Source organism: Lactuca sativa, chromosome 3 (assembly GCF_002870075.4).
Source record: "Lactuca sativa cultivar Salinas chromosome 3, Lsat_Salinas_v11, whole genome shotgun sequence".
In the NCBI taxonomy this organism is placed as follows: Eukaryota; Viridiplantae; Streptophyta; class Magnoliopsida; order Asterales; family Asteraceae; genus Lactuca; species Lactuca sativa.
In genome coordinates, this window is record NC_056625.2 from 195,815,585 (window position 1) to 195,833,455 (window position 17,871).

Here is a 17,871-nt window from a genome sequence, read left to right on the forward strand (position 1 = left end):
GCTTGATGAGAATTGCATGCTAGTATTGAGTAGACAGTAGTAGGATAATGTTAGGTCTCCACTGAGTGACACCTATCATGTTATGTCATCGCCGCATCATCAAAAATTATCACATCTGATAAATAGTCAAATATGGAAACAAATCCATAAACATGTTTTAATTAAGACGGAAAATAATAAAATATCAAAATCAATTCTCAATGATTTTTGTGATATTTGTCAATTAAAAACAAATATTTATTCATTCAAATTTTAACCAAGTCATTATAATTATTCGGCTAAATATATATTTCTCTCTTTCCTTGTTCCCCTTCGTTTTATCTACATAATTTCTCCTTCGATTCCCCTTTTTTATCCTTCAAATTCACATAGATTTCTTCACCCGAAGAATCATCGATCTGCTCTTTACATACTCGGTGGGTTTTTGATATCGTTGATTCTAACTTGATTCGATTGGTGGTGCTTTATCGCCCTGAAAATCTCCTTTAATTGATCAGTAACATAATCGGATGGATAATTTGACCCCAATTTTGTACGATCACATCTTGGTGGGGATAGATTATCTCTTGCATATATGACTTTCATATCGTGCTTATATGATTTTGAAGTTGGTTAGTGTATTTCTGTATGTGATTTTTTACTTAGGTTGCAGGTTTAGTTTCTCAAATGATGATTGTTAGGTTTAACGAAATTCAAGGATATTCAATTCATTGGTTTAGTAGACGACGAGAAGACCAAACTTGAAACCCTAAAATGTAGTTAACTTACGAATTGTTTTTCCACTTGAGAATTTGCTACACATTGAAACTTAAACAAAATTGACATGAAAGTTGCTTCATCCAAAGATAGTCATAAATTCATAATCCCAATTCCCGCATTGGGGAATAAGGACCATAAGTGTAATGATTTCAGTTTCTTTTTCATGGCCTTCTGATATATAATTTGGCATCGATCTTGTTCTTGATTTGATCTTATTGCAGTATCTTATAGTTTTTGCTAAAATGGCAGGTTAGATATTGCAGAAAATGTCGTCTCCAAGCAAAAGAAAAGATATGGATGTCATGAAACTGTAAGCATGCTCTGTTTTACATGTTCTTTTGCTTTCATCTCCTAATTTGGTTACAATCTGCCATTGATTTTGCACTTAGTTACATGTTGTATTCATGTTGAAGGATGATGAGTGACTATGCTGTGGAGCCAGTAAATGATTCCATCAATGAAATCAATGTGGAATTCCATGGTCCAAAAGAAAGTAAGATTCTTCATCTCTTCTTCACTCTCATATCATTTGTTTTTGCAATTATATCTTATATATACATATTTACATCATCTTTCTTTCAGGTTTATATGAAGGTGGTGTTTGGAAAGTGCGTGTGGAGCTTCCAGATGCTTATCCATACAAATCTCCTTCTATTGGTTTCTTAAACAGGATTTTTCACCCAAATGTTGATGAACTGTGAGTTTACTTTTCAGAATATTTTACTTTTCATCTTCATCTTTCAACAAATTGCAATTATCACCCCTCTTTATGACATGACATGATGCATTGGACTAATGTCAATGGGGCACAGACTCACTTTCTCACTTTGAATCTCTTGTATGTGCAAAAGACGTGAATGCCCTTATCATCTTCATTAACAACTGGAAATTCTTGGTGAATTGCAGGTCTGGATCTGTCTGCTTGGATGTCATCAACCAATCTTGGAGTCCAATGTTTGGTAATTTATAATTTGTTTTTCCACAAATCTTGATTGTTATGTTTATAGTAGTGGAATGTATCTTTTGTATATAAGCTTAATTATTATTATTATTTTTTAAAAAAAATTATTATCTACAGATCTTTTAAATGTATTTGAGGTTTTTCTCCCCCAACTTTTGCTATACCCAAATCCTTCAGACCCACTAAATGGTGATGCAGCATCATTGATGATAAAGGACAAGGAGCAATATGAGAAGAAAGTCAAAGGTTCCTCATCTTTCTTTCTTTTTTCCATTTACTAGGGGCATTTTAGTAAATTTGTGATGCTGAATAACAAGAATCAGTAAAAGGTCTTGAAGGAGATGGTGTTTGGATGTGCTTGAAGTTGATGAGTATTTGAAAATTTTTTATAAGTTAAGAAATTAATTAATAGAACAAGGGTATATTAGTAATTTGGGTTTCTTGGTGTAGAATATTGTGAGCTATATGCAAAAAAGGAGAATATCAATGGCAACACACTTGGAGATGAAAGTGATGAAGATGAAAGCAATGAAGATATCAGTGATGGAAGAAGTGAATCAAGTGAAGAAGATGTTGCTGGAAATGCAGACCCGTAAAAGACATAAATACCCCTGAACTCAAATATTATAAGATTTGTTTTTTTTTTTTTTTTTTTTTTTTTTTTTGTTTAAAAATCTCCCACTCTTGATACGGGTTTTGTCACATAGTTTCTTGTAAAATTTAGAGCAAAAAGCAGAGCCATTTATGCTTTGCTGTAGATGTGTAATGAAAATTTGTTTGTAACTTTCACTTGCCACCCTGGATTATTTAAAGATGAATATAAATGGGAATTTGGAATTTATCACAAACACTTTTTTCATTTTCATTTTATTGGATTATTATTATATCAGTTATATTTTGTTTTTGCTTTGATCCTTTTAATTTTATTGTATTATTATATCAATTATTTTGTTTTCCTTTGATGTAATGTTTTGTGGACTAATATCACCTCTTTTTCTAGCAGGAATGATGATGTCATAGGGAAAATTTGACAGGTGGCAGTTTATGTAAATATGTATGAGTTTATCACTGTGTAGCTTTAAATAAGAGGGTGTATGAACTTCAGAGTAGTTGAATAATATGAGTTTTTATATTATATGTGACTTTAAATAAGAGGATGTATATGCTTAAAATCAGAGTAGTTGAATAGTATAAGTTTATCTTATATGTGGCTTCAAATAAGAGGGCGTAACAAAAACAAACTGTAAGGACCTTCCAAGTTAAAAAAATAAGTTAAAAACAAAACGTGCAAATTACCCCAAACCATAGGGATCATTCGTGTAATTTACTCTATTCCTATTGGATTTTCTGACTACATCTAAACTCTAGTTGCTCCTATTCCTATTGGAGTTTAGGTATTGTTAATGATGACCATGTCATCATGAAGACAAAGTCATAATGTTGGGGGCTTATGGGATTCTTCTCTATAAGTAAAAATGTAAAATGATGGCTATATCTTATAACTACTTTATTACAAACTGTTTGTCATTTTGTTCTTATATTTTGAAACCCTTTGGAGAAATAGACACGGATAACAATAATATACTTATATGTCGTACAAGAAGATAGATTACAAGGTATAATTATTTAATCTTTTATGAGTTAAGGTCAACATCATAGATGATTCATTATTTAAACCGAAATAGCATCTTTACTGCATAATCCTACACAAGATTGTTGTACACTTAAGACTATTAATTATCTCCGTCCTTTTCAAGTGCCGGCTTTTTGTACTAAAGTGTTGTCTCCTACCAAATGGTAACATTATGAATTCCAAATTCTATTCCATTGTTGTTTTCATCACCAAAGAAACTGAGATCAATGTGTGAGTTTTTTCTCTAAGTGTGTTATATTGTCCACCTTCCACCACAAATCATATCTTGAAATTGTTGTTTTCTTCCTTTTTAATGTTGTTAGCCAAAATGAACCCGATTCCTAATTGGGTATTTGTTCTTTCGTTGTTCTTGCTTCTTAACGGAATGGGATCGGTTGAAATCGATGCTATTGATGCGTTAGTCGGGTTTTTCGAAAGTCTTTCCGGGAACTCTTCGATTCCGATTCCGGTCTCCGGTTGGAATCTCACTTCCGATCCTTGTGAAGCTAAGTGGACCGGAATCACTTGCCATGATCAAATATTGTCCGTTAAGTCAATCGCTTTTGATAGTTTCAATCTCTCGGGAACTTTTAACCCGAGTTTTATATGCAATATTACATCTCTTGCCCTTTCTATCGCTATCATTAGCATCAAAAACAATAATCTACACGGGGACGATTTCGACACGATTGCTAATTGCAAGGAACTTACTCACTTATACATAAGTGGAAACCAATTCGTGGGTAACCTTCCGGAAACTCTTTCCCAATTGAACAATCTCAAAAGACTCGAGATTTCAGATAATGGGTTCTCGGGGGATTTACCGAATTTGCCCCGAATATCGGGCTTAATCGAGATTTTAGCCCAAAACAATCAATTCTCGGGGCCCATACCCGAATTTGATTTCTCAAATCTAGCATCTTTTAATGTATCCAATAATAATTTTTCGGGCCCGGTCCCACCAGGGGGTGACCGTTTTACCCCCTCTAGCTACCTTGGGAATCTTGGATTATGTGGCGACCCGTTACCAAACAAATGTGAAGTCCCGGGACCCACAAGCCCACATGCGGCCCAAACCTCGGATAACTCAAAAAAGAACGGGTCAAATTCGACTGAAATCTTGATGTACTCGGGCTATGCTCTCATTGGCTTAGCCATTTTGCTCTTGATTATGCTCAAGATATGTAAAAAGGGAAAAAACAAGAAAGAAGAGTTGGTGGAAGAAGGTGATGATGATAACTATCGATCAAAAGACGAAAATGCCCTTGAATCTATCGAATTCAAAAGCATTACAATGAGTAAATCCGAGGTTTTTGGTGGGAATTCGATCGAGAGTGGGCCTGTTTCTTCTTCTTTGATTGTTCTCACGAGCCCGGAAGTTAACGGGTTGAAATTTGAAGAACTTTTGAAGGCACCCGCGGAGTTGTTGGGGAGAGGGAAACATGGGAGTGTTTATAAGGTGAAATGTGAAGAAGAAGGAATGACTCTTGCGGTCAAAAGGATTAAAGATTGGTTGTTACCTTCGGACGAATTTAAGTTAAGAATGAAAAGATTGAATCATGTGAAGCATCCGAATGTATTGCCGGTTGTTGCATTTTATTGTTCGCGACAAGAGAAGCTTATGGTTTATGAGTATCAACCTAATGGAAGTCTCTTTAAGCTCCTTCATGGTAATTTTCTTCCCTTTTCTTGTGTTTTGGTGCTTTATATAGTAATAAACTTTCATTTATTTGTGTATTGTCTATCATAACTTCGTAACTTCAACTTTTTTTTTTTCTTATTAAGACATCTAAATTTGGGAAATTTTAATTAGTTACAACATTGTAGGCAAAATTTTCTTTGTATTTGCACCCTTTTTTTTTTTGAAAGACGACGTTGGAATTGGAATAAATAATATTAGGATGCTAATAACCAAATCAATAAAATAAGTTGTTTCTTGCATTTTATTATATAAAACAAATAATTTATTTGTGTTCCGATGTGCTTTATATAGTGGAGTTATGTTATATATTAAAAGACTAAATACAAAAAATAACAACATACTATTATTTATTTCCTTATTATAATACATCATTGAAATTTTCATTTTTTTCCTTCTAATTAAGACTTCATACTATAAAACATCGAACTATTATAATATTATATATCCAATTTTTATTACTAGGACACTATATTTCAAAAATATATCATTATAATGGTAAAATTGTTTTGTATTTTGACACACCTATGAATGGGTCATTTATAGAAATATAATTATGTTTTAAGAATAAATATATAATAACCAAATAAAAGAAAGTTTATTTCTATATATTTTATCTTATGTTATATTTTTATTTATAAAATAAAAACTTTATATATGTTTTGGTGTTTCGCTTAGCACCTCTATATTATATATAAAACATATTATATATAAAACGAGGAAATGCAAAAAATGACAATGTAATTCTGTTTATTTTTATAATATGTTATACAAGTATTTTTTTATTTATTTTATTTTTTTATTAAGACATTATATATATTTTAAAATATATACCAAATTACATCATTATATTATAATTTTAAAATATATACCAAATTACAAACATTATATTATAATTTTTTTTCATTGTAAGGCTTTATATTATAAAATGATAAGTATTATCTAATGCAATAAAATTTTATTTTATATAAAAAAACTCTATAATTAGGTAAATTTTCAAAAACTACATTGTCATAACTTGTATTTGATCTTATAGAACACAAACAATAATTTGCAGGAATGCCAATGGGTCAAACATTCGACTGGAGCAGCAGGCTCGGAGTTGCATCCACCATAGCCGACGCTTTATCATTCATGCACGATGAGCTTCATCCAGACAACATCCCTCACGGAAACCTAAAATCCTCAAACATTCTCTTCAACAACAACATGGAAGCTTGCATCAGCGAATATGGTCTAATGTCACTCAACAATTTCAACAATTCCCCAATCCCCAACAACAACACCTTGCAACTCGATCAAATCGATGGATTCAGAGGCGATATTTATGCATTTGGGGTTATTCTTCTTGAGCTTTTAACCGGAAAGATGCCGATGGTGGAAAACAACGGGATGGATCTCGCGACGTGGGTGGTTTCGGTGGTCAAAGAAGAATGGACGGTGGAGGTGTTTGATCGAGCACTGATTCGGGAAGGCGCGAGTGAAGAAAGGATGGTGAATTTGTTGCAGGTTGCAATCAAATGCGTTGACAAATCGCCGGAGTCGAGGCTGAGTATTAATCAAGTTGCAGGTATGATTAATAACATCAAGGAAGATGATGAAAGATCGATTGATGTTTCAGAGTCTCCCTTTGATGCAAGGAAATAAGGGGGATTAGAAGTGTTAAAAATGTTTTTTAATATGAGATATTTTGAATTTGGGTTTTGATTTTCGTGGGTGACGTGTTGGTACTTTCTTTATAGAACATTGTGTGTTTAGGGTTTTTGTTCTTGAAGTAAAATATATTTGGAATTTAGTTTTGTAAGAAGAATCTTTAAATGAAAGCTTCTTGGATTTTTTTTTCTTTCATTGAAAATGTGGGTTGGATTTGAGCTAACTTTAGGGAAAATGACAATGTAACATAACGAACTTTGTGATTTGTCCCAATTTGGTTATTAATTTTTTTTGTGCAATAGGTCACTAATTTTTTAAATCAATACTTACCTACGTGGTGCTGGCATGGCCTCCATGTGTCAATGATGCCTTTACGAAATCAACTCCCACCATCGCCACAATGATTGTCCATGTGCAACCACCTTTGTCGGCTTACTCACTGTCCACCTCTTGGTACCACCAACATTCATCTTCCTCCAAAGCATCATCAACACACCAACATTAAACACAAAACCTAGAAAAAACATCATATTGAATACAAAAAACCCAAGAAAAGGGAGAACATCAGATGTAATCAACAAGCATTCAAGTAGTAAACATCTTAACCCCCATTCTAGGTCATCTTCTTTAACCTCCATCCCTTCATTTCAAAACCATAGCCTTTCTTTTGTGGAAATTAGCTTGGTGGCTTGATCTTGAGGTTAATACCCTCTTTTGGTGAAACTTGAAGAAGAAAGTAGTTCATCTTGGTATAAGGAAGTAATAAACAAGCTTGGATCCAACATCTTCACATTTATGAGTTAGTGGAGGTATAAAGTTCATATCTTGACCTTTGTATTTATTGTTTGATGTTTGAGCCCATTTTTGGATGTTTTGATCCCATTCTTAGATGCTCTTGGAGTTTGAGGAACTCCATAGCTTGATATGGCCTTCTCATGGCCATGCACTTCTGGGTTAGTGACAGAAAGGTCTTAGCTTGAGGGTTCTTGATCTTATGTTTGACTTTTGGTCATATTAAGTGCTTACTGGATTTAGGGCTCATGATTTTACCTTTGGATGAAGTCATAATGGATAAAGTTGGAAAATTTATCCATTAAGTCATTAAGAAGGAGTAGATGTGAAGTTTTAGATTTAGATCTATAAGGTTTAAGTGCTTAATGAATAAATAACACTTTAGACAGTTTCCCACGGCGTAACGAAGATGACCACGGCGTGGTGGAGTTTGAAACCTCGACTATTTTGTCTTGGCATGGCCACGACGTGGCCAAGGAAGGCCATGACGTGTAAATGGACTATATGTTGACTGTTTGACTTTGACTGTTGACTGTTTGACCAGTTTGGCTTTTGGTCAAACTTAAGTAGAATTAAGCTTTTGACCAAGGATTGATTCGGTTTGGCTTTAGGAAACTTAGGTTGGCTGTTTTGTTGCTGAGGTGGCGGTTGAGCTTCAGATAAGTAGTTCAGGTGAGTCTCTTCACTATACTCATGGGTCGAAGGTGATGAGTTTTGAGCATAACAAACAATTCCTATGTGTGCATGCAACCCTAATATGTTGGATCTATGTTTTCTCTATTAGACATACAAACATTGAACACATAACAAGAAACCTTATGAGGTAACTACAATTTTTGAAATTAACAAACCAAGGGTTAGAATACATACCTTTATTGTTATGCTGTAATAACAATGGATTCCTTGATGATCTTGAACTTTGAGAGTAAGTGTCACAATTGTAACACCTCTAATGGTTCACAAACACACCAAACAAGAGGGTGAGAGGATAGAGAGGAGGAAGATACTTCAAATTTCGGCTATCCTTAGGGTTTGATGGCATGGACGAAATCCAGAGGGTTAAGGATCTTTAAATAGCTGAGGTTTCTTAGAGCCAAAGCTAGGGTTTGCTAGAGGAAACCCTAATTTCTAACTTAAGGCCTAAGCAACCCATGGACTCCCCATCCCTAAATCCATGGATGAAAATTCTAGGGCCTCCCTAGAAGTTTTCTTCCATCCCTTCTAGGATGGTCCAAGAGCCCAAAACCACAACTATTAATTAATTCTAACTAGCCCATGCACTTTTAAATAATTCCTTAAATCCTAAAATTAATTCCAAATTAATTTCTGATTAAATATTAATTAAATAACATGATTTCTAATTAATATATTATTGTCATAATAAATTAATAAATAATTTTTCAATATTAATTTATTATTCCAAATAATAAATTCTTCCTCTTTCTCTATAGGTCATCTTGTCTAGTTGCTAGTATGAAGGCAACTGAAAAGGACTGTGCTAACATCAATTCAAGTACATACCAATTATATTTATGGGCATAGACACCTAAACCAATAGTATCCCACGTGGATAAGTCTAATAACTATAATTGCAAGTACAACTTCATAAATTGACTAGCAAATTGTAGCTCTCAAAGCCGTTGTCGAACTCTGACCTAGTCAGTGACATGTCCTAAGATAAGTGATCATATAACCCTCCGTTCTGCAAGATATCATGTGGAAAAATGACATGGAACATAATTATTCTCATTTTCTAACAGTTTGTTTCCCGATTTCTAATTTGTAATGACTACGAACTACAATTGAACACATAGTCCTGACCGGGCCTGACACATAAGTCAACACCAAATCATCGAGGGGCCCAAGATATCACTTTTCCCGTTAGGGCAAAAGGAACAGATAAACTTCAAATTATATGTTTGTACTATTTACTCATCAAATCATGCACAACAATACGTTTTATAACATCAAGCTACTAATGCATTTACACATTATAAATGAACAACCAACTCATAAACAACAACTCATATATCTATGTTAAAAGATTATATGATATTATTGTCTCAGAATTATTCGTGATAAATTCCATGAATTAATTCACTGAGCGTGAGTTTAATCCAATACTTATATTTGTTGGATAAGGTGTCTAAGTCAATAACGATATTTGGTATGTACTTGACCCAATTTAGCACGGTCTATTTGGGTTGCATGACATCAGAACAATTTGGATAGACTTTTGTGAGAAGATGATATTTATGATTTATTAATATATTATAAGTTCTAATATATTAATATGAAATCATATTATTTAATTAGCATTGATCAAGAATTAGTTTAGAATTAATTTTGTTATCAAAAGATGTGACAACCCGAAATTTCCATTCTGAACAAACCATTTGAAGCCAATAGAAGTAGAACAGTTACAGTGAAAACTCAGATTTCGAGTATAAGTTTGGCAGTTTTCAGGATTTTACACTTAAGGAGATATTAGGAGAATGGATGCACTAGGGTTTTGTGAAACACTGTTATTCCAATACTCTAGGACATTAGAATTCGTTTCAGGAATAAAAATATTTTCTGCCAAAATATCTCAGGACTATAAATAGAATTCTGAACCAAATTGGTTCATTAGTTGAATTCCAATTAGAGAAAAGCCAAAATTCTCTCTCACGGATCTTTGGGTTTTTATCCCAAATTGTGAGTAACTCTTTCTAGTAGTGTTAGAAAGCTTTAAATGTGTTCATAACATAGATTACATAGCTAAATTATTCGATTTAGGAGTTTACTCCCCAAGGTGTTCTTGGGCGGTAAACTCCCGAAACCAAGCCTAGATTGTCCCCAGTGATATACTACTGCCTTAGACTTGTATAGGAGTGTATTAGGGACATGAAATCAACCAAGAATCACCCAAGTTTGGGAGTTCACGACCCAAGAATATCTTAGGCCGTAAACTCCAAAAAGCATACTCAAAATGGTGCTTTTAAGGCACCTAAGGCTTAGACTTGATTTTAGACATGTACCCTAAAGTGTTTAAAGCCTAGAAAACATAAGGAATCACAGGTATTAAGGAGTTTACGGCCAAGACAAGTTCTTGGGCCGTAAACCCCTATAAAGGGGTCAAATGACACCCTAACTCCTTCCTTATGCCTAGAACCCAACATAGATCTTAACCTTGAAATGTTAGAGACTTAAAAACACCATAAACACCCTCCCAAGGGAGTTTACGGCCGTAAACTCCAAGGGAATATGGTCCCAGGGTCGTAAACTCCTTAAAGGAGTTAATAGGAAGCCCAAACACTTGATTTAGCCTTGAAACAATTCACCACTAGAGTTGTAGTAATTCTAAGCTTCATTTAGTGACCCTAAGGAGAGTTTACGGCCAGGAGTTTACTCCCCTGGGCCGTAAACTCCAAAACATATGGTCATTAGACCTTAAACTCCCATTAGAGGCCTTGCACTCCTTTGTTGCAACCCATTAGCCTCCTAGCACTTGACCAAAAGTGTTTTCCTCGCGTTAAAATGTTTATACTTGTATAATTAGTGTTTAAATCACTAATTATTTATATACATATGTCTTCATATGTAATTAGGATCATTGTGTGTGTCTAAAGTCTTCACTTGACACCAAGCACTTGCCCGATCCTTCCTTACGATAACAGTCCGTTCAATTCCAGTCACTTATTGCAGGTGAGTTCATACCCCTTAATCAATGTTTTAAACTGTTTTAAATGTTTTATTGGGGGGGGGGGATACAAGTAGAATTATGCTAGTTATTATATTAATCACATGTGATTAATAAGTAGAATTATGCTAGTTATTATATCAATCACATGTGATTAATATGCAACATTCAAATGATTTACTACACATTAGCCGTTTTACCAAACAGTTTCCTTCAAATGATTTTTATAAACATTTTATATGTTTTAAACTCCTTATTACACTGTACATTTTACTCTGTATATCACATTTCAAACTTATTTACAATTGTGTTTCAAACAAATGTTTCCTTATACTTAAACTGTTTTATCAAACCTATGCCTTCAAACTATTTTATAGGTTGACATCAAGTCGATCTTTTCTGAAGATAATAATTATGTTCAAATGCTTTACAAAACTTATTTATGCTTTTGTATTTTAAATTGCATGCTTCTATATGTATAGTTATATAAGAAATGTTTAAAAGACTTAGGAAGGCTATCCACCCTATTTCCTTTTTGCGCTTGAGATGTGGTCTGGTGGGATATCGGGTATTCGTCCGAAAGTCGTTTAAATATTAGTTATATATCATGTATACATATATAGTCATAAAAGGGTCCTTCTAGTTCATCCCATGCCCTTGGGTAGCAAGGGTATACATCCATGTTCATACATACCAGTTAGATTACTAGTAAACTACCATATGGGTAGTTTAGGAAGATACTAGAACTATTACTATAACGCGATATCATACTATGAGTCAGTTCATTCATGAGTCAATACTTACTACTAGAAGAACATATACAACTATACTAGAGAATAACATATACAACTATACTAGAAATAGAACATATACAACGATACTAGAACGATTACATCACTATACTTGCTAGATAGAGAAAGAACACACATTACAGCTAGCACACATAGAACATTTCCGTACATTACGTATACATGAATACGTTAAAAATTGTGATCCACTGTATCAGAGCATGCCTTAAATGTCATGGCCCGAGTTGTTGCCAGAGTCTCTTGAAGGGAGAGCATGAGTTTGCGTATAGATCTATACTGGATTGACTATCCTACACCTTGCTGCTAGCTACAGCGGGACCTGTAGGTCTGCGGGTACCAAACGTCATTTCGTTATTACGACCATTCTTATGTCGTTGTTACCAGTCAATAGTATGGTACAATTAATCACATGATGCCTTAATATAAATCCGGTTTAAGGTAAATAGTACAACAGTAGTTCTTATAGCGCTACGTTTTAGTACTACATTAATTTTCCCTGTACACATATTTAGTGATCTTTTCACTTAAACTATAAATGTAAAAACTATATTTTGTTAATAATAGTTACACTTGGGAAAATTACACACTTTTACATGACACGAACATTTAGAACAGTTAAGTCTTAGTAGAAGACTACATTGAGAACAATTAGGTCTTGGTAGAAGACACCCTTATATTATAGTAGGAATCATAGGGATTTCTAGAGTTTTTCAAACGTTTACAGTTGTTTCACAAACATTTCAATATTTACAGTTTATAAACTTACAAATTCTTACATTTACAGTTCATATACATTTTCCAAACTTACAAATTCTTACATACAAATTGAGACACTAAAATACTTATGATCTCACCAGCTTCAAAGCTGATACTCGCTTTCAAAATTACTTGTATCCTCAGGTCATCATAGACAGGTACCGATTCAAGGAGAAGGGAAGATGGAGCTTGTTCAAGACTCATCTTTCATTTTGATTTATGCTTTAGTGTTTATCAAAATTTGACATAACACTTGTATAATAATTATATTATTAATGCAATGGATGATGTTGTTGCTTGTTTACTACTTTTCATTGTTGTGATACTGTACATGACGTCCTCCGCCCCAAAATGTTTCCGCCGTTCTTGATTTTGGGGTGTGACAAAAGAGACTAATTAAGTAAATGGGGATTGATTTGGTAAATAATTCATTCTAATAAAGTGGGCTTATGATCCATAGTTCTTCATGTTGGGCTAAACCCATGTGGTGACCCATGGATACTCCATGGTGGTTAAAACCCATGGATCATGAGGAATGTGGAAAGTCTTGAGTTACATGGTGTAACCCTAATGTGCACACTATATAAGAAGCCTCATAGTTCATGAAATGGCACCTTTAAGTGATACGAAGTGAGGGATAGTCGATTTGCGAAACAAGTGTTTTTTTCTCAAGTTATTACATTTGTTTGTGGTGTTGTGTGAAGCATTTGAGGCATAAAATTTGGAGAGCTAGGCTTACAAAGTTTTAAGGAATCAAAGCTACAAGATAGGTATGTCATTCTATTAGAATTTTTTATTACATATACCCCATGATATGCTAGTTAGGATAAAACCATGGAAAAATGAAAGTTTGCATGTATAATAGAAAAAAATAGATCCAAGGTTTCTAGGGTTGCATGCACACCATAGGAGTGTTAAAATGATCTAAACCCAACAGTAGTATTAGAGCCAAGGCTTGTTTTCAATTATACTTGATGCTAGTTGCTGAAAAAGTCGATTTTTTGCTCACTGTTTAGTGAACTCGCCGAGTCCACTGGGGGACTCGACGAGTCCATGTTGAAATTCATCCAACTCGTCGAGTTGGTTCATGTACTCGACGAGTTGGAGGCCCTAAGTGCAGAATTTCGAGTTTCAATGATGGAATTGGACTAGGATCATTACCCTAATCTATTTTTAGATTGTTAAACCTGTTTTTGATGTGGTAATGATTGTGCATATCCAATTTCAATGATAATGGTCAAAGTTTCAAATTTTATAGTAAGTGTATATGATTCTTGAAAATTGTTGATATGAATTATGCATGCTTATGAGTTTTGTTAGATCATATAAATTATTTGACATGCTTGTTAGTTTAATTGTTGATCTAAATGCTTTTTAATGGACTCCATAACTTGTTCTCAAGTTATGGAATTCCAAGAGTTTATTCCTACAAATCATTAAAACTCATAAGTTATAGAAATGAAAGGTTCTCAATATGTTCAAAACTTTCCCTCAAGTTTTGAAATTTGTAAAGTCACTTTAGAATACTTTAATTCCAAACCCTAGAATTTTAAAAGTTTAAAATTCAACCCTTATACTATTATATTATTAAAAGTCTAATAATTATATATATATATATATATATATATATATATATATATATATATATATATATATATGTATGTATAATAATAAGTCAGTCTTAGCATTAGTAGACCTCATTCACGAAGCCGATCTCTAAGGGGGGGGGGGGGTATAAGGTTACTGCATATAAAATGACAATTTAATGGGTGTCTATTCTCACCCACCGTTCCCTTGATTGGTGGAGGGTCGTTAGCAGAACAGGTAGGATAGGACACTAATTCTCATTAAGTATAATGATAATAATAAACACTACTAGAAAAAGGCCTTTTACGACGCTCATTGCGCGTCATAAAACGCTGAGACGACGCGCAAATGCGTGTCAAAGAAGGCCTTATGATAACTTGAGACAACGCGCTTTTGCGCGCCGTCTATAGACGACGCGCATTTATGACACGCAATGCGTATCATTAAAGCAGCTGTCAAGAAAGGCCATGTCATAAATGAAGATGACACACATTTTTGCGTATCGTAATTTTAATTTTTCTAAAAAAAATTTATTTATAGATTTACTAATTTTCAAATTAAATTTTCATTTCATGTCTCATAATAGAAAATAAAATATCATATATAAAAAATACAATCCATTGCATAAAAGCTAATGTCGTACAAATGATCATTCCAATAGTAGACAAATGTAATACATCAAATTTGAAAGAGATAAAAGTCATCAACAAATAATAGTTGAACTACAAGAACTTGTTGCCCACCTTCACAACATCCGTGCTACTTTGCTTGACACTATGCACATCAACAAGACCTACAAATTTGAATAATATAACCATTAGATTCACATAAACCAATCCTTGATTATAAGCAGAAAAATTCAAAGTTTAAAAGTCAACCAGTGGGGAAAAGTTCAAGCCTTATAGTTGTCTCATGGATGATCCCTTGTGTTATTTCCTGGCCACGGTGTTCCATCCTGCAAAATACAACCTTCATCAGGGACTTTTTGACCTTTTGCAACAAGACCATTTATGGACATGAATTTTAAAGATTAGATAACTGATTTGAAGCATCATTTTGAATGATAAAAAAAGATAACGATTAACGAACCCAACCCTTGTAGCAAATCAGCCATGAGATCCAACTGATGAACTACATTTTTTCCAGGCTATAATGGTCTTCTAGTAAGAATCTCATCAAATATGCATCCAATTCCCAAAATATCAATGCCAGGAGTATACTACAAACAAGACATCACTTCATGAAAATAAATAAATAAATAAATAAAAGACAAAAATAGCGGGTAGGTGCTTATGTAGTTTTTACTTTTCACATAGAAGTTTGATATCCCACACACATATTCAATGAATCGTGTTTCCTTATTATAATCTAACATAAAGATATTTTAATTAGGAGTATATCAATTTTTTATTAATTTTTTTTATCTAATATTAAAAATTATATGTTATTTTACCAACTTACCCTTTCATAATTTAATTCTAAAATAAATCACTAGGAAGATTACTGTAACATCTCGAGTTCAGGGGTGCAAAGTTTAGGGTTCAAAGTAAAAATGTGAATGGTCAACTCGGCGAGTCCATGGGTAGACTCGGCAAGTAGGGTCGTGATTCTGGTCGCGTGTCTAGTGTCCAACTCGGCGAGTCGGTGGCTGGACTCGGCGAGTTGGTGCTGTGTGGAGAAAACCCTAATCCCAGGGATTAGGCCCTATATAAAGAGCATAATACCCTCTCCCCAGCCTCTTTGCTCTCCCCTGAAGTCCATAAACCCTAATATTCGTTGTGAGAGAATTAGAGAGCATTTGGATCTTGAAGGAGTGTTTGTTGAAGAGATCTTTGAAGATTAAGAGGGTTGGAGCAAGGGGCTTTTCAAGGTTTTGACTTATTCTTTTGCTGGAGCCCTAAATAAATAAAAGACAAAAATAGCGGGTAGGTGCTTATGTAGTTTTTACTTTTCACATAGAAGTTTGATATCCCACACACACATTCAATGAATCGTGTTTCCTTATTATAATCTAACATAAAGATATTTTAATTAGGAGTATATCAATTTTTTAATAATTTTTTTATTTAATATTAAAAATTATATGTTATTTTACCAACTTACCCTTTCATAATTTAATTCTAAAATAAATCACTAGGAAGATTACTGTAACATCTCGAGTTCAGGGGTGCAAAGTTTAGGGTTCAAAGTAAAAATGTGAATGGTCAACTCGGCGAGTCCATGGGTAGACTCGGCGAGTAGGGTCGTGATTCTGGTCGCGTGTCTAGTGTCCAACTCGGCGAGTTGGTGCTGTGTGGAGAAAACCCTAATCCCAGGGATTAGGCCCTATATAAAGAACATAATACCCTCTCCCCAGCCTTTTTGCTCTCCCTTGAAGTCCATAAACCCTAATATTCGTTGTGAGAGAATTAGAGAGCATTTGGATCTTGAAGGAGTGTTTGTTGAAGAAATCTTTGAAGATTAAGAGGCTTGGAGCAAGGGGCTTTTCAAGGTTTTGACTTATTCTTTTGCTGGAGCCTTCTTTTGAGGTAATGATTCGTTGCTTGAGCTGTTATCCATCTAAATCTATCATTTGTGGGATTTTTGGGCATATATCTAGTGCTATCTTGAGTTTGGAGGTTAGATCTGAGGTTGCTACCTCAGATCTAGAGTAGTGATGATCCAAAAGAGCATAAAGTCCCTATTCAAGAGCTATTGATGAAGTCTTTTAGCCCCAAACCTTAGCCTAAGAGTGTATTATACTTAGTTCTCCTTGGATTCATGTAAAGTTTGCCACTTTACGTGATGGATGGCTTGTATAAGAGTAGATCTATGGATTGGAAACCCTGTATGGCTTGGAAAGCCTCTGTATGGGTTAAGAGCTAGTAGTACTCGGCGAGTCACATGGGTGAACTCGGCGAGTTGCATGAAGATAGGCAGAAACTCAGCGAGTTGGAAGAACAACTCGACGAGTTGGTTGAAGATAGCCTTGGACTCAGCGAGTCTGTTCTTGGAATCGACGAGTCTGGTCGCAGAACCTCAAACCTTTTCTGGTTATGCTGAGAATCTTTGAGTCAAAGGATGACTCAGTGAGTTGAGTACGGTTTGACTCAGAGTTGTGGGACACGACGAGTCTTAGGGCGACTCAGCGAGTTGAGTCGTGTTATGGGAGTTTCAGAGCATGGGGACTCAACGAGTCAGCGGGTTGACTCGGCGAGTAGAGTCAGTCAGGAGGGTTGGCTTTGACCAAGAGTTGACCAGTTGACTTCTAGGGGTATTTTGGTTGTTATTGGTATTTATTGGTTTCGGCGATTCAGTGGTGGAGTTCGTAACGGTGGTCGGAGCAGCGTGATCTTGTTCTTCAGTCGGCAGTAGCAGGTGAGTCTTCTCACTATACGTTACCTAGAGTGGTATTATGAGTTGACCGGAGGGTCTTATGTGCTATGTATGAGATTATGTGTTATGAATGAGTTTATGTGCTATGTGATATATGTATGTTATAAGATTGTATAGACCGGGCCGGAGGGTCCAACGATACACACCAGACCGAAGGGTCCAACG

General features: G+C 34.6%; 2 protein-coding genes across 4 annotated transcripts; both read left to right on the forward strand.

Annotated features, from left to right (window-relative positions):
* The first annotated feature begins 269 nt into the window (after positions 1–269).
* LOC111879831 (ubiquitin-conjugating enzyme E2-23 kDa) lies at positions 270–2,568 on the forward strand. Of its 3 annotated transcripts, none has more exons than XM_023876266.3 (7): positions 270–416; positions 1,009–1,069; positions 1,173–1,252; positions 1,342–1,456; positions 1,666–1,718; positions 1,838–1,966; positions 2,171–2,568. In XM_023876266.3, exons 2-7 carry the CDS (start codon positions 1,026–1,028, stop codon positions 2,314–2,316), a joined length of 567 nt encoding a protein of 188 aa, XP_023732034.1. In that variant the 5' UTR covers positions 270–416; positions 1,009–1,025; the 3' UTR covers positions 2,317–2,568. The 3 variants fall into 3 exon arrangements, with proteins under 3 accessions (XP_023732034.1, XP_023732035.1, XP_052625421.1); XM_023876267.3 differs by having other exon boundaries at positions 318–416; positions 1,014–1,069; XM_052769461.1 differs by lacking the exon at positions 270–416 and adding an exon at positions 439–611.
* Positions 2,569–3,597: 1,029 nt separating this feature from the next.
* LOC111879829 (probable inactive receptor kinase At2g26730) lies at positions 3,598–7,268 on the forward strand. The gene is made up of 2 exons (XM_023876264.3): positions 3,598–5,023; positions 6,110–7,268. The coding sequence occupies exons 1-2, from the start codon at positions 3,667–3,669 to the stop codon at positions 6,697–6,699; spliced, it is 1,947 nt and encodes a 648-aa protein (XP_023732032.1). The 5' UTR covers positions 3,598–3,666; the 3' UTR covers positions 6,700–7,268.
* Positions 7,269–17,871: the final 10,603 nt, after the last annotated feature.

What these genes read in the sequence shown, in the direction of transcription:
- LOC111879831 (XM_023876266.3), top strand. Translation starts at nt 1,026, where the DNA reads ATGTCGTCTCCAAGCAAAAGAAAAGATATGGATGTCATGAAACT. An exon ending in ATTCCATGGTCCAAAAGAAA is followed by an intron (nt 1,253 to 1,341) that starts GTAAGATTCTTC and finishes TCTTTCTTTCAG; the next exon opens with GTTTATATGAAGGTGGTGTT. An exon ending in ATCTTGGAGTCCAATGTTTG is followed by an intron (nt 1,719 to 1,837) that starts GTAATTTATAAT and finishes TATTATCTACAG; the next exon opens with ATCTTTTAAATGTATTTGAG.
- LOC111879829 (XM_023876264.3), top strand. Translation starts at nt 3,667, where the DNA reads ATGTTGTTAGCCAAAATGAACCCGATTCCTAATTGGGTATTTGTTCTT. An exon ending in TCTCTTTAAGCTCCTTCATG is followed by an intron (nt 5,024 to 6,109) that starts GTAATTTTCTTC and finishes AATAATTTGCAG; the next exon opens with GAATGCCAATGGGTCAAACA.